The sequence below is a fragment of the Propithecus coquereli genome, unplaced genomic scaffold, assembly GCF_000956105.1.
Source record: "Propithecus coquereli isolate 6110/MARCELLA unplaced genomic scaffold, Pcoq_1.0 Scaffold19, whole genome shotgun sequence".
Lineage (NCBI taxonomy): Eukaryota > Metazoa > Chordata > Mammalia > Primates > Indriidae > Propithecus > Propithecus coquereli.
The window spans coordinates 11,065,638-11,081,717 of record NW_012143856.1 but is presented as its reverse complement, the minus strand read 5'-3'; the positions used below and the strand labels follow the sequence as shown (position 1 = coordinate 11,081,717).

Below are 16,080 nucleotides of genomic sequence, written 5' to 3'. Positions count from 1 at the left end.
GAGATGCAAGTTAAAACCATAATTAGATACCACTTCACACTCACTAGAATTACCAGAATTGAAGACTAAAAAAATGCCAAAATGTTGGTGAGAACACAGAGTAACCAGATACCAATGGAAGCTTAAAATGGTATAACCACTAAGAAAAAATATTGTGTAGAATCTCATCATGTTAAACCTACATTTACATTATTATTTAGCAATTCTACTCAGATATTTACCCTCCCTCCAAATGAAAACCTGTGTCAACAAAAAGACTTGTGCAAAAGTGGTCATTGTAGCTTTATTCTCAATAACACAAAATTGAAAACAACATAAATATCTATCAACAGGAAAATGGCTAAACAAATTGTGAAATATTCATACAATGGAATATCACTTGTTAATAAAAAGGAACAAACCAATAATACAAACAAAATTGCTAATAAATTTCAAAATCTTTTGAATGAAAGAAACCAGACACAAGGGAATATGACCCCATTTATGCAAAGTTTAGAACAGGCAAAATTAATGTATAAAGCTGGAAATCAGAGTAGCAGTTGCCTGACGGGAGTACAGAAATAGACTGGAAAGGTGCTCAAGGGAACTTGTGAGGTTGATGGAAATGTTCTATACCTTGATTGAAATGTTTATTACATGAGTATATACATTTGCCAAAACTCATCAAACTTCACACTGAAATCTAGAGAATTTATTATATGTAATTATCAATTCAAAAAGAAAAAAAAAAGACTACAAAATAGATTTTATTTAAATCTCATTGACCCCCAGACTATTCAAGGTCTGGCATCCAAGTTGGGTAGGTTGAACTTGAGATTATATTTGCTCTATTTCCACAGGTGTTGAGAGAGATATCCTCTCAGACTTTATACAGCTACCAAGTCAACAATGCCAAGAAACGATTAATCAAGATATGGCAATTCCTATTCGTGGTCAGGAGAAGAAAACAAAGAACACTCTGATATAAAAACAGGTAAGACCCACCCAACAGACCTAGCCCGACACAATGCTGGTGTTCCTTGTTCTGGGGGCTGCGGCCCTGGCATCTGCTCATCATTCCGGGGAGCACTTTGAAGGGTAAGAAATTCCTTAAAGAGTAAGTCCTTCTTCGTTGTTAGCCCCAAAATTTGGACACCTTACCCAATTTAAATTTTCTGTTCTTCTGCTATCTCACCATTCAGCGAGAAAGTGTTCCGCGTTAATGTTGAAAATGAAAATCACATCAACTTAATCCATGAATTGGCCAGCACCATCCAGGTAAGTAGCAATTCTGTGCTTTAGATTTACTTCACACCTATTTTAAAATCTTAAATTGCACTGTGATCTCCTCAAAGGAAGAATGACATGAAATATTAACTGTAGCACATTTGGTAGCAAGAAATAAAAACTTGGAAAACATTTAGTGCCATGATATCTTCCTTTTCTGCCTAAATTAGGTTGTCTTCAGCCCTATAGTATTATAAATCCATGGTAACTTTTAAAAGAGCTGACAGCGTGACAACTGGATGAGTTGGAACTGTCATGAAGGTCATAGAACATCTAATGTGTAGTTACTTTCTTTCTAAGGCAAAAGAGAAAAATGATGAACTTGGATATTACTGAAAAACTGGGCTTTTGTCCAACTTCAAATTCATTTCCACATCCCATGTATCATCTGTTCTCTTTGATTTTCTTACATTCCAAATCAAACAGCTTGGGTTTTCATGACCTTGATTTGGGTCCCCTTAATGATATGACATGAGGGGGGAAAAGAAGGTAAAAAGCCATGAGTGATTTCCATATTTTTCTTTTGCTTCCAAAAAACTGAAATCTCTATGCTACTTTAAAAAAATTCACTGTATGTGAGGTGAAAGCTGACATTTTAAATTATATATGTAGTGTGGCAAGAAGCTGCTGCTGACCACAAACACAGTAGTACCACTTGGGCCAATGCTGTTTCTTCATAAATACATAAACTAAAATGAATAAATATATATAAAATATTCATCATATATATATGTGTGTGTGTGTATATATATATATATATGTAGTCATTTTTTTAGCTTTTAAAGTGTAGAGGAAGGAAGAAGAAGGTGGAGAATGTCATAATCACAGACTCAGAAGTTTAGAACTGAAAGAGAATATACAGTCATCTATTCCAGCCTTCCACACAAATCTGGAATTTCCTCTCAGGAAATAGCATCCCTGGTTGCCAGCCCTGATAAAACCTGTGTGAGTACTCCCAGAGACAGTAGGTGTACTACTTACTCTTCAGCATAGCCCACTTGCCTTACAAATCTTTCCCATCATTTTCTTCCTTATACAGAGCTGCAAGCTGTCTTCTCTAACTTTGACCCATCAGATTTAGCTTAGCCAAATATTGTGTTACCTCTAAGATGTATCTTTTCCAGGCCTTCCATCATTTCTCTTAGCACTGATTTACAGACTCTTGATCATCTGGTCACTTCTGGGTTCAGCTCAGTCTTTCTGTCTGTATTTCTTATTTTAAATGCAGCCACCAGAATCGACAACGAGCCTCCAGGTGTGCTTTGATTAATACATACTGCAGGGCCACTGCCTGCCTTCATCTGTAAAGCAGACATTTACTAATGGTGCCTAAGATCCTTTTTAGCATCTTGGGCAGTCACAGAACACTCTTAGCTTATATTAAATCTGTGTTCAATCAAAACCATTAGGTTATTGTTTTCTCACATGAATCACCTTCAAACAAGGTATCCTTCCTTCTGTGCTTGCCTAATTATTTTTTTTTATCTAAATGAGGGATTTTAGATTTACACTATTAAAATTTATCTTTATAGCCTGTTTTCAGCATATTGAGATCTTTCTAAAAACAAACTCAGTCACCCAGGGAAATAAGTCTTCTCTCGAATTTTGCATCACCAGCAAGTTTGATAGGCACGCCTCCTAGACTTTTATTTTTGTCACTACAAAGAAAAATATTAAGAAGGTTAGAGGTCAGCCCAGAATTAGGGACCTCGTTTGTGTTTCACTCATTCAATATATGTTTATGATGAATCTCCAATGTGCCACATACAGTGTAGTGTTAAGCACTGAAGTGATTCATTAACCAGTTCTCTCCTCGGATAAGTTCGCTCAACTACCCAAGTTACTAGGGTGTTCCGTAGAGTTAACACTGTGCTGACTTCTGCATTACAAAGACATCAATGTAGACTTCATCAAATGCTTTACTAAGATCAAGATTCAGCATTCTACCAGGTTACTGGTCTCTTCCAACACAAAGATAAAGTTAATCGGGCCTGACTTATCCTTGCTTTAAACCATGCTGGCTCCCAGAGATCACAGCTTCCTTTTCCGAACATTCACAATCCATCTGCTTCCAGTTTACTCTGCAGCTTCGCCAGAATCCATGCCAGGCCCCAGGAGCTCCCGCTACTGGGCTTCATCTGTTTTCCCGTTTGTAAATCCAAGACTTGCCCCCTCTGCTCCGCAGTGAGCCCTTCAAGCTCCGATTCTTCCAAGATTGCTGCAAGAGTTCTGCAATCACATCTGCAGTATTTATTTAATTATCTGAAATTCAGCATTTGATGGTAGTCAAGAGCAAAGAATCTGGACTCAGACTGCCTAGATTCAGTTTCTGGCCCCACCACTCACCGGCTGAACCTTGGACACCTCTCTGGGTCTCAACTTCTTCATTTGTAAAATGAGGATGATAATGCTATTTTATCTTATAGAATTGTTGTGAGATTTAAAAGAATTAATATAGGCAAACCACTTAGAAAGAACTTAAATAGTAAGAACTATATTAGTGTTTGGTATTATTGCTATCTGCTATCATCAGGTCTGGGATTTTGAATTCAATTTACATGGCTGGTATAATCACTGATCTCTTCATCTACCTTAGGCCTCAATATCCTCTTTCCAAAGAAAGTATTTCTAGTTAAATCATAACATGTGAAAAATCCTTTACTTATCCTGGTGGTGATTTCTTCTCTCAGTAGAAACAGAAAAAAACAAAGGATAAATAGTGTAGCACCTTCCTGGAAAAGACAGAAGCCAAACAAGAGTTAAAAAGGGCTACTTTCTCTCTTCTGGCTGTAAACATCATGATTTAGCTCCAAGCAGTGGGACACATATTTCTTCTTTATTCTTTTTATTTTCAGCATGATTGAAAAAGAGATTTTAGTTCTTCTTAGCAATCTTGTGGGTGCAGCATATTCTGAGCTGTAGCCTTCCTGATAAGATCATTACAAGGGCATCCAGTCTTTGTATTCATCCTTGGCCATGTGTCCTTCCTCCCAGCTTTTGAACATGTCCTTTTAAAAGCTAAATGTATTGAAGAGATCTGTGACCACAAGTACTCCAACAGCCTCTTCTTTTTCATCTGTAATTGTAGAGTAAGGGTTTCATTTCATCTCCTTGCAATCAGGGTTGTGCTTGCTCTTTTATTGGAGATATTCACCATAAAACTTGTTCTCATTTCTCTGGACTATCTTGAACTCTGTGTTTCTCAAGTTTAAGGTGCATTTTTCTCTATGCCTAGAGTAACATGTTACTGTCTCCCAATGTTCCCATCATTCCTACTACAGCAGTAAGTTCCTTCCTGCATCCAGAATTAGGCCTCAAGTAGAACTCACTACCTTTTTTAACAGTACAGGAAAATTTCATCAAGATAAATGAAGAATCTATCAGATGCTCTCCTTACAGTCAAATGCAATGCAAAGAAACAAATATGTGCAAATTTGTGAAGAATCAAAGATCCCCAACACCAATATTTATTCTTTTATGTGCCAATTTTATTCCCGAAAGCATTTGAGGTTGATATGCTACTTTATCTTGCTTTTGTGCTAGTTTTCTGATATATTTTAGGAAGGACTCTTTAGTTATCAGCCAGCTGGCTGATTAAATTGATATTTTCACAATGTTATCTAAAGATATCTCTTTATCTAACTTAAAAATCTCTTTATTATCCAATAAATGTTCTGTATTGCTCTTTGCCACTCAGCCTCCTATATTTACAATTTTATAATTTCAGATTTATAACTTCTTAACATATAATCCAATTTCTTACCTCTATATGATATATTTCACTTCATTTTTATATTTCAGACATAAATCTCATTCACAAGGTCTTGGCCATTCTTGAAGTCCATATTTATCTCCTTGTGTTATTGCATTGAGTTTATTATTTGTATCCATACTTGGTGCATTGGTACTCTACTGGAGACTAACTCCAGGATAGTAAATCTACATCACTCTTGCAGCACTCCACAGTGTTGAATGTTGGCAGGTTTGCTGACCAATTTTATCCATGTCAAACTGAAATTTTTAAGCATCTTCAGGTTAGGTCTGCAAGTTCTTATCAAACATATTTATGAGATTTTTCCATCCCTTTTTTTTTTTCCATCCCTTTTAAAAGAATCCATCATTCTCACAGCAGAATCATAAAGGTAACACTATGTGTGTGTGTCTGTGTGTCTTCCAATATTTGGCAGAGCTGGGACTAATGGACAAGAACTTAGGGGATTAGAGATGACAATTTTCAGCTTAATATTAGAAATAAAACCATTTGTAAACAATTAGGCTATTCTGAAGTGGCACAGGATATACTTGAAGATACATTAGAAATATCACCAAGGATATCATGCAGGCATTTGTTGCTTTGAATGGAAAGCTAGCATCTTAATATAGGTTCTTTCAAAGCAGACCCTGAGAAAAAGATTCAAGGGAAAGGGTTTTATTCGTGAAGTGCAGGGTAAAGAAGTGGGGAGTGATCTAGAGAAGGAAAGGCAGCCAACAATAGGGGCATGTTAATCCAGCTACCACAGAAGACAACTGGAGCTTAACCCACAGGGAAGCTCTAGGAAAGGGTACAAACCACGTGCTTCAGAATTATCCCACCTGGGAGGTGAGATAGTTGGAGTATTTAAACATCTACTGTTTAGGGTCATTGGTTGAACCAGAAAAGTTATTTCCTTGGTACCTCCTGTCTCCCTGGAGCTAATAGTTTGGCTATTCCCAGTTCTAGGGAAAAAAGTCCTCAGGTACAGAGATGCAGATCTTGGCAGTAGGGAGTCTCCTGAGCACGCTAAAGGGTCCCAGCAATTGTGTATGGGCGGAGCACTGTCAGGTCGGCTGCAGATGCTTGGTGGACTTCATGTGCTTTACCAAATCCAAACCTCAGTGTCTGTAATAAAGACAAACCTCCCTCTTCCACCCCACCATGGAATGACAGGTGTTTATTAGGAACACAAATCCAGAGCTGACTTTCAAAAAAATGTTTTTTCTTATAAGGTACTTTTCTTCAGTTCCCTTCTTCTCACAACATTGGCTAGCTAGAATTTATCACCAGCCCCTTGCTTTCTCTGGCCTTATCATGGCATGTTTTTATACATCCTCACTATCATTTAACCTCTCATCTTTATCCTCTCATCCTTGACTCACTAGTTCACCTTCTATAGCCAATCTTTATCCTGCCATCAATACTCTCTCCTTTCAACACTTTTGTGTCAACCACGTTCACGGTTTTTTTCTTCTGAAATCCATTTTGATGAAATCTCAATGTCCTTTCCATTGCCCTGGCATTCCCTATGTCCCTGACTCATGACTCAGCACCCACTAGACTTCTACAGGGGTTTGAAGATTACAAGGACAGGATATGGCTTAATGGGTTCCCCACAAGTATATCTGAAACTGAGTAATCTTAAAATCTTACTCATCAGTTTCTGCTGTACAACCTTTAAGCCTTTCCAAGACTCCAAGTAGTGGCCCTAAATATTACCACCAGACACAAGAGTCAGTATGTCCTGGTTAATATTTTTCCACTGAAAAAGGATAATTTAAACCACACATTCACAAATAAAAACATTAGAATTATCAGATATGGCATCTTGCTATTCTGTGTTTAATTTTCTCTAAAGTCTCCTCCATGAAGACAGAGGCCATGTTTGATTTGTCTACCAGTGTATTCCTAGTCTCAGGCACAGAGCCCAGCGCATGGTAGGTCCTCAATTATAGCTGATGAGTAACTGTATAAATGAAAATGTCGGTACGTTACTGGATCCCCAAGAGTATTTTGTGTACCCACTGTGGAAAGATACCGTTTCTCTTCCTGATGTATCCACTACAGGTCAGGAATGCTCCTGGTTCCACACACTACTGTGATTTGCACAGAATTGAGTTCCAAGATAAACTCATAAAATGAATCCATTAAAAAGTAAAAGGGAATGCTTAATTTTTCTCCACTAAATTCTGTAGCTCCAGTTAATTCATCATCATTCAGCACATTTATCCATTGCCACAAATGTGGCTATCATAAGCAAGTGCTCTAGAAAATCAATAAATAGAAAAGAGCAGTTATAGAATACTGCAATTAACTAGCATTATGGAAAATCATCATATGTTTTTCATGATTATTGATAATCAATTAAGGTTATGAATACAATTGTAAACATTTTTATTGACATCTAACTGCTTGGCTCCAAGACATGTTCAGTCAAAGGAGATATTTTTAAGAAATTTCATGGATAATTTGATTTTGAAAATAGCTCAATGATGTAGGACAATAGTGTGCTCACAGATGATAATTCAGTCATTGAATTATAGGTGTCCAATACAGTATATCTTGCCCTTTATTCAGATCGACTTCTGGAAACCAGACTCTGTCTCACAAATCAAACCTCACGGTGCAGTCGACTTCCGTGTCAAAGCAGAAGATACTGACACCGTGGAGGACGTTCTAAAGCGGAATGAGCTACAGTATGAGTAAGTTGGTGTTTTATAGCTATTAAAATTCTTTCCCATGCATGGTTTTGTCCAAGCCGTTGAATAACTCTGGGAAGATAAAAATGACACCAATACCATTCCTTCACTGGGGCCACACAAATAGGTAATGGCAGACTGGTCCTGGATTCAAAATCTTAAGACTTCAGTCCTGGTAGATTTTGTGTTTAGCAACTGCTCTAATGAAAATGGTTTTGACTCTTGAACCCCAAATCTTCAACCAGATATCTGACTTGCTACTGTTTTACAAGCAAGATACGGAGTAAAAGCCAAATCGATAGACCCTTTATTATCAGCTGGACACAGTTTTAGCCCCAAATCTTGCCAGGTCTTCTTTCCAGGTGATCAGCCAAACCTGTTGCGAGCTGTGAGGGCTGTTTATGCTCCTTTAGCTTGCAGACAAGACTAGAATCAGTCTGAATAACAATCTGTCCCTTTTCCTCTAAGGTCTCACCACTGTCTCTAATGGTAGGAGAAGGCATGGAAAGAAGGAACCAAAGAAAGGAAAAGAGTTCCCCAAAGGCCTAGAATAGAGTTGGCTAAGCTGATCACCCCATATCTCCTCCTCCCAAATAGCACACTGATCCACCTAGGCCTTTCAAGATGAGAATGTCCTCCTAAGGAGAGGCAGTTGTCCATTTGTTGACCCAACAAATCTATGTTGAGTGCTTATGTGTATCAAGTACTGAAGAGGATAGATATGGCCTCACTTCCCTTAGCAGAAGACAGACTTTAAATGAGGAATTGCAATAGTATGTAACAGATGTTAAGAAGAGTAAAGAGCTGGAGACTGAGGGGGATAGACCAAGTCTAGGAGTTAGGGAGGGCTGTCCTAAGAAATGAGGCTTCAGCAGAGAACTGAACGATGAATAGGTATTAGCCAAAGACAAGGAAAAACCATACTTTAGGCAAAGAACAGACCATATGTTAAGGTTTAGAAGTAGAAGAGACAATGCTGACCTGGCAGCATTTGCCTGAGAGGGAAGGAAGAAATAAGGTCTTTAGTACAAAACAGAGCTCTTCCTCCAGGGAGTGGATCAGGGAGGAGCAAAGAGAAAGTCTTGGGCTCCAGTCCTGAACATTCATGTTTATCCAACAATCCCGCACCACAAGATCAAGTCTTCATTATATTTTGAGGAAATGTGATTTACATAATTTTAACATTAGAAATTTTCTCTTGTTTTTCACATCTTAAAAATATAGAAGATAAATCTCTAGGCTTAATGTCAAAAAAAAGAACAAAAAATATGTAGAAGAATACTATTTGTGCCAGTGAAGATGTCAGAATTGTCACTTACAAAATCCATGCCTCCATCAGGAGAAGTGGTATAGCATAGTGCAACAAATGAATGCTCTGAGAAAATATAAACTGGATTCCAATCCTGGCACTGCACCTTCCTGGCTATGTAACCTTGGATAATTTGCTTAACCTTTCTGAGCTTCAGTTTTCTTATCCATAAAATGAAGATATAATGCCTCTCTCAAAGGGCTGTTGTGAAAACGAAATAAAACAATATGTAAATAAATTGCAACCAGTATTACTTTTGCTGAGAATGCTGCTATGGTTTACTATTATACAAACAGGGAGATTACACATTTTTTAAAAATCAGCAGAAACTGTTATGTTTAACCCCATTATCTTTGCCTCACATAGCTATCTGCTTCTGCTTGAAGGAAGTGTCAAAACGTGACCTTAAGAACTGTCTTTTTAAAACAAAGATATAACCCAGTAAGTTTTAAAATGTGATTAATATTCATGCCTATGACATTTCGCTCTTCATATTATACAAGGAAGGACATTTAAAATCCTAGCCATTAAGAGTCGTCTATAACATTCAAAAAACTGATTATTTCTTTGTAATTCTTTAAAAACAATAAAGCAATGCTGGGTATAATTCCATTCCAAAAATTTTTTAAAATTTAAAAAGAAGCAAAGGAAGATCAGTACCATAGACTAACCCTAGCCACCTGAATGATGCCCTAATTCTACCCATATCACAAAATAGTGAAATGGTTTTTCATTGCATTTTAATCTCCATTTATCAAATAGAAAATTCACTTTCTTTTTTAGTGGTAAACTTCTTGAAAATTGTGTACGAATGTTGCGTCATCTAGAACACAGGACATCCCCTGACGGCTAAGAGCTTGTTAATTTCTGCTTCTCTGTTCATTGCTTAGCACATTTGTAGCACATAATTTTCTAAATATTAAATAATAATAAGTCCCTAGAAATCCTGGAGAATCACACCAGCAATATCCTTGCTGGGGCTGCAAGCAGTCCCTGTGCATCCCATTATTACCTCATATGGTAACCAATTTGTATTTAGATGGTTTCCTGCTAGCAAGAATTTGCAGTTGTGTTTGTAAAAGACAAGAACCATCTACTGCACAAGTTCCACCAAAATAGTTTTTCGGATTTTTTTCGGTAGTTCTAACCTTCTTCAGCAAGACTTGTATCATTTGGCAGCTTTAATCAGATCCTGAATTATCATGGGAAAAAATTCAAAATGTGTGCAAAAAGAAAGATAACTGCAGTTTTAAATGCCAAAGTTGCACTCTAGTTACAGAAAGACTAGGAATTGTATGGTGTAAATCTCCAATTTACGGTTCTGAAGCTAAAATGACAGCACTGTTGGGTGGGCGGCCCTCCATAGAATCCCTTTCTGTAAATTGCAGGAAGGCTGGCTTTGCCGTGTCCAATCCAGGAAGAGACTGATGGTTGCTAATGTCTATATTATTTTTCTGCAAATTTCAGAGACATACAGGAGAGGGGCTTTTTTTTTATGTCTGCTTCCTAATACTGGGGAGGAAAGTGTCCTTGGATAGCAATGGTCACATAGTAATGTTCTTCAGTAACAATGGCCACGAAGTCCAGGCACTGACCAGATGCTCCATTTTCAGTAATCAGAAAGGGGGAGAAAATGCAGTCACATCTCTCTTTCCTTCTCGGATATCCTGTTCCTTGCTTTTGGGGGAGTCCCGGTTGTCTAATTTGCTTCCGTGTTTAAAAAAATAAAAAGGAGAAGAAGTCAGATGGCACTACAAAAGGAACATACAAAAGTATAAAATAGTGTACATACCTCTCTGTTTTGGAGCTGTAATGCAGTCCCTATTATGTTAAGAGGCATTGTTTTAATCTTCTAGTATAGAAGCTCATTATTTAGTAATAATATTTTGGAATATAGCTAAAGTAGCGCTTTGCCCTAAATCAAACAGTCGTAAGGCTCGGAAGGATCATTTGAGGTCAATCCTCCGCCTTCAGGCAAAAGTCAGCACCACACTTCAACCTCATTCTCACGCTCTTTCGCGAGTTACTAGAGAATATTTTTACTCTTGGGTGTCATCTTAAATTCAACTAACTTGTTGTTGATGCTTCTTTGTCCTGCTTCTTGATGAAAATGTTTAATATTTAACACAGAAATAACTCTAACAGAATGTCTCTTCTTAGTATCAAATAAAACACTAGCTCCCACATAGTCACTGTTTTTCCTAAATAATTTGGGGGGGGGTTTTGTTTGTTTGTTTCCCTTATCCCCATTTCTCAGCTGATGATTCTCCTAAATAATCTGAACTGGATGGTTGGGTGTAGGTGAAAGGCAAGCAATATGCTCGGGGAGCTTCACTGCCCCCTCCAGCTAGAGCGGGTTGTGGAAGTGAAAGAGGACGTCATTTGCCATTTCCTCTTGGATTTTTTTTTCATTCAGAGAAGTTTATCGTTTTTAGGCAAGAGTTGTTCTTTCAAGTTGTTATTAGAACATAGTTTTCTTCTTAAAGGTTTCTGCCAGTTGATTATTTTTTAAGGTTCCAGGTTTTTGTTTTGCTTGTTTTGTTTTATTTTTGTTTGTCTGTTTTTAGTTTTCAGCTTTCCTTGAAAATAATTTTCCTGAACTATCTCTATTTTAGACTTTAGTATCCTCTATGTTTTTCTGCAGTTTATGAAGTTGGTAACTGGCAGAATATTATATTTTTTCATAAACCTTGGAAGACATCTATGTAAATGACCAAGACCTATTGATTTGAGCCAAGTCGTTGCATTTTAGAATTGAAAGGGACATTGAATATCCACTAATCAAATGACCCCATTCTAAAACTTATGAAATTAAAGCCCAGGGATTAAATGACTTTACTAAAGTCAGTTTATGAGTTAGCCAAAACTATGACCTTGATCTTTTGATTCCTAATTGAGGATTCCTTCTCCTACCACCCTAATCTCTAATAATCCAATTTGGGTGGTGAACATAATTATAGCACTTATTACAATCATTGTTCCTAACTGTAGCAGGCAGACTGATGGTCCCCTAGAAATGTCCCCAGAACATCTGAATGTGTTGTGTTGCATTGCAAAGAGGAATTAAGGTTATAAATGGAATTAAGCTTTCTAATCAGTTGACTTTAAAACAGGGAGATTATCCTGAATTGTCCAGATAGGTCCAATGTCCTTGGCACAAGAGTCCTTAAAAGTGGAAGAGGAAGGCAGAAGAGGTCAGAGTGATTGGGTATGAATGAGGACTCAGTTTACTGTTACTGGCCTTGAAAGTGGAGCAAGGGGCCACAGCCAAGGAATGCAGGTGGCCTCTGGGAACTGGAAGGGGGAGGAATCAGATTCACCCCTAGAACTTTCCTTGTTTTCAGCCCAGTGAGACCTGTGTTGAGCTTCTAACCTACAGAACTGTAAAACAATAAATTCACATTGTTAAGCCACTAAGTCTGTGGTAGCTTATAACAACCGTAGAAAACTTATACACTAACAAGGTATTGATGGCTGCTCAAGGGAAATTTTTTTTCCACAGAATAAATTCTAAAATCTGCCCCTTTTTCATTTTTTAAAATGCTACCTTAAGACAATTAAGGCCTAAGACAGTGTTTGCCTTTTGCTAGGAAGTAGATATCATTTAGTATTAATTTATTGCATTTTCCATGAACGGACACCAGTTCACACCCAAATTTATGAAATAAAGGAGCAGCCAGGAGGAAGGCTCATAGGATGTCCCTGACATACTTCATTAGCTGTCCTTGGGGCAGCTGGAGGAGAAGCAGACTTTTGATGTGCGGCTGCAATTCTCTGTGTGTCAGATAAAACCATTTCAAGGCTTAACTATAGATAATAGAAATTTCTGTAAAGTGGCCCCTTGCTTTTGGGGGAGTCCTGGTTGTCTAATTTGCTTCTGTGTTTAAAAAAATAAAAAGGAGAAGAAGTCAGATGGCACTACAAAAGGAACATACAAAAGTATAAAATAGTGTACATGCCTCTCTGTTTCGGAGCTGTAATGCAGTCCCTATTATGTTAAGAGGCATTGTTTTAATCTTCTAGAATAGAAGCTCTGCGTGTCAGATAAAACCATTTCAAGGCTTAACTATGGACAATAGAAATTTCTGCAAAGTGGCAGAACTATCTGTAATATTCACAGTGTTGTAATCAAGGACATTTCACTCATAAAATTTTGTTCCTTCCAAACACACTCTCTACTCAAAGCAGCAAAGGGAAATGAAGTCACACACACCCGCACCTTCAGACCCACCTCTTATAATAGAAACTTTCACCTGAACAACTCATGTATAGAAATAAGGGTGCCTCCAGGGACCTGTTGCCGATATTCATATTACCCTGCTACAGAACCATTATTGATTAGATTACTTAAACCACCCAAAAGACAGGCAAGTAGAAACTATTAATAGTTCTTTAAACACAGTATTCTATTGCCTGATAAATCTTTAGCTTGTTAATATTTCTGAATGTCCAGCCATCAAGATATTTTTCTCAAAACCTAGAGAAACTCTTCCCATATACTCAGATGATCAACTCTTCCCATTTACCTGGAACTGATTAGCTTCCTGGAACACAAGGCTTTTAGTGCTAAATTCAGAAAAGTCCTGAGGAAGAAAGACCGTAGACAGGCCTCAAGTACATACTGTTGTGTGGAAGCTCAAGGTTCCAACTCGAGATGTCCAGATACCAGGGGAAATCATTTTCCAAGTTTAGGGTCTAAGGACACTCAAATATGTGAAGTTTGGGCAGAGGAAGAGTCTGCCTTGCTTGCACTTTCCAGTATCCTTCTCAGTGACTTACTCTTTGTGTCCACAGTCACAAGGAACAATTAGAGGACAGCATACAGATCAGGGGGGAAAGCATTGTGCCATCTACTAAGTCAGTGAACACATATAAGTACACTTATGTTCATAGGAGCACGATGAAAATACACTTATGTTCATAGGAGCACCCACTCTGATTCATTTCAGGGTATTGATAAGCAACCTGAGAAATCTGCTGGAGGCTCAGTTTGACAGCCAGGTTCGTGCAACCGGACACAGTTATGAGAAGTATAACGACTGGGAAACGGTATGCTACACACATGATTTAGACCAATATTGCTTTGGGAATTGAACCTAAAATGCCACTTTAATCTACAAATGATTCCACTTGATAGATAGAGGCTTGGACTGAACAAGTCACCACTGAGAATCCAGACCTCATCTCTCGCAGTGTTATCGGAACCACATTTGAAGGACGCAATATGTACCTCCTCAAGGTAATCATTTTTAATCATGACCTTGCTAAGTCTGAGGGCTTTAAATCAATGAATTCTAACACATTAACATCTGTTTCACAGACATGCTTATCCCAAACATTGTTATGACTCTTTTCCTGCCTACATCCCCCAGGGAATCAGATTCCTCAGCTTGTTTTATCATATGTGGATTTTTAAATCATCATTTTGATTTATTCAAAAGGAAAAATGCAATAAAATAAGAGAAGCCCTATAAATTTAACCACATTCCTGTAAGCAATGTAAATGATCATCTACCTTGATGAAATTCTTCTTTCCCAGCTGTTGTTTGCAAATCCATTTGCTAAAGAGGTTCATAAACTTCACGTCTATCAGACAATATTACAAACCGTATCAACAATTTGTTTCTGTCATCTTCTAACACCATTTTTGTCGTGTAATTCTAATGAAGGAAATAAAAAGACAAGAAATAAGTGAGAGAGAAGGAAAAATTCTTACAAGATTAGCAACAAACACGATTACTTCTATAATAATTACTCATCCAGTTGTCTTGGTCATGTCACCTAATAACAGCAGCTGAAAACAACCTCCACATGAGTACAATTAAACAGGGTAATCAAGCATCTTCTGAAAATATGAGCTTGTCAAGCTTAATAAAAATAATAAACAGCTATGTAAGCTTTCAGCTCAAACATCGTATGTCTAGAGGCAAGAACATACTATGCTAGTATTATGTTTTAATTTAATCATGGGATATATGTCTTGCTGCTGTCAGGTTTCACCTGTTGAGTCCAGAGCCCAGACAGGTGGTGAAGGTTAACTCCTGAATGCCATATGATGAATCATGATTTCCCTTTTCCTTTTCTTTCCAATAGGTTGGCACAGCTGGAACAAACAAGCCTGTCATTTTCATGGACTGTGGTTTTCATGCCAGAGAGTGGATTTCTCCTGCATTTTGCCAGTGGTTTGTGAGAGAGGTCAGTAGGTAGAGTGATTTTTGGCAAAAAGTAAACAGTATTTTTTTAATTTCAATTAATTCCTTATAACCTAGCTATAATAAGAGAATAATGACACATAAAAAATATCCATAATTCCAAGTTCCCATTTTTGGAAACTAGTTTCAACTTTCACCAATAGGTCTTTATAAGGCAAGATTTTAAAACAGTTAGAAAATTGTATTTATTTGAATTTCACTCATCTGAACTTCCTCATCCACCTTTGATGGAGAGGCCAACAGCTAGTATAGTGTATTGATCATTTAAAAGCTAATGGTTGTGGATAAACCACCAAATCAATCATTATCTCCTGGATAATAATCACTGTATACTTCAAAATAAAAGAACACAGTATATAATAGTCCCCACTCTAAATGGTACTGGTTTTTATTCCTTATAATTCTAATGATAAGATATATGTGCAAGCCTTTTAAAAACTGAAGTTTTTAAAGATTCATGAGTCCATACTGATATAAATAGATGATTCTATAAATAAATAAAAGGGAGATAAACTAATAAATGTAAAAAGAATAAGAAAAATATAAAATCACCATTAGACTACCACAGTAATAATCATTTCAGAAAAATCCATAAGTCAATGCAAAATTAGTGGATAAAAGTTTAAGGAGAAACAGGATATTTACAGAGTCTCAAAGTATCTCTCCCCCTCCCCCCAAAAATGTATTCATTACAAAGGGAAAACTTGCAGTGGAGAAACCTAGCAGAAACTACCTTCACCAAATGATCAAGGTTAAAATCACCAGTAGTAAATAAGACATTTCAATATCATGTACCCACTGATATTATGCACCGAAAAGACACATCGTCTTTGTGATATT

The 16,080-nt window shown here is 37.3% G+C and overlaps 1 protein-coding gene across 1 annotated transcript in view; it reads left to right on the top strand.

The window, feature by feature from the left end:
• Positions 1-983: 983 nt before the first annotated feature.
• CPB1 (carboxypeptidase B1 (tissue)) overlaps positions 984-16,080 on the top strand; it is a 39,832-nt gene continuing 24,735 nt past the window's right edge. The window contains exons 1-6 of the mRNA XM_012642885.1: positions 984-1,077; positions 1,182-1,257; positions 7,598-7,722; positions 13,978-14,077; positions 14,166-14,267; positions 15,122-15,223. Of these exons, the coding sequence (XP_012498339.1) occupies positions 1,007-1,077; positions 1,182-1,257; positions 7,598-7,722; positions 13,978-14,077; positions 14,166-14,267; positions 15,122-15,223 (576 nt within the window). The 5' untranslated portion in view covers positions 984-1,006. The remainder of the gene's footprint in view (positions 1,078-1,181; positions 1,258-7,597; positions 7,723-13,977; positions 14,078-14,165; positions 14,268-15,121; positions 15,224-16,080) is intronic.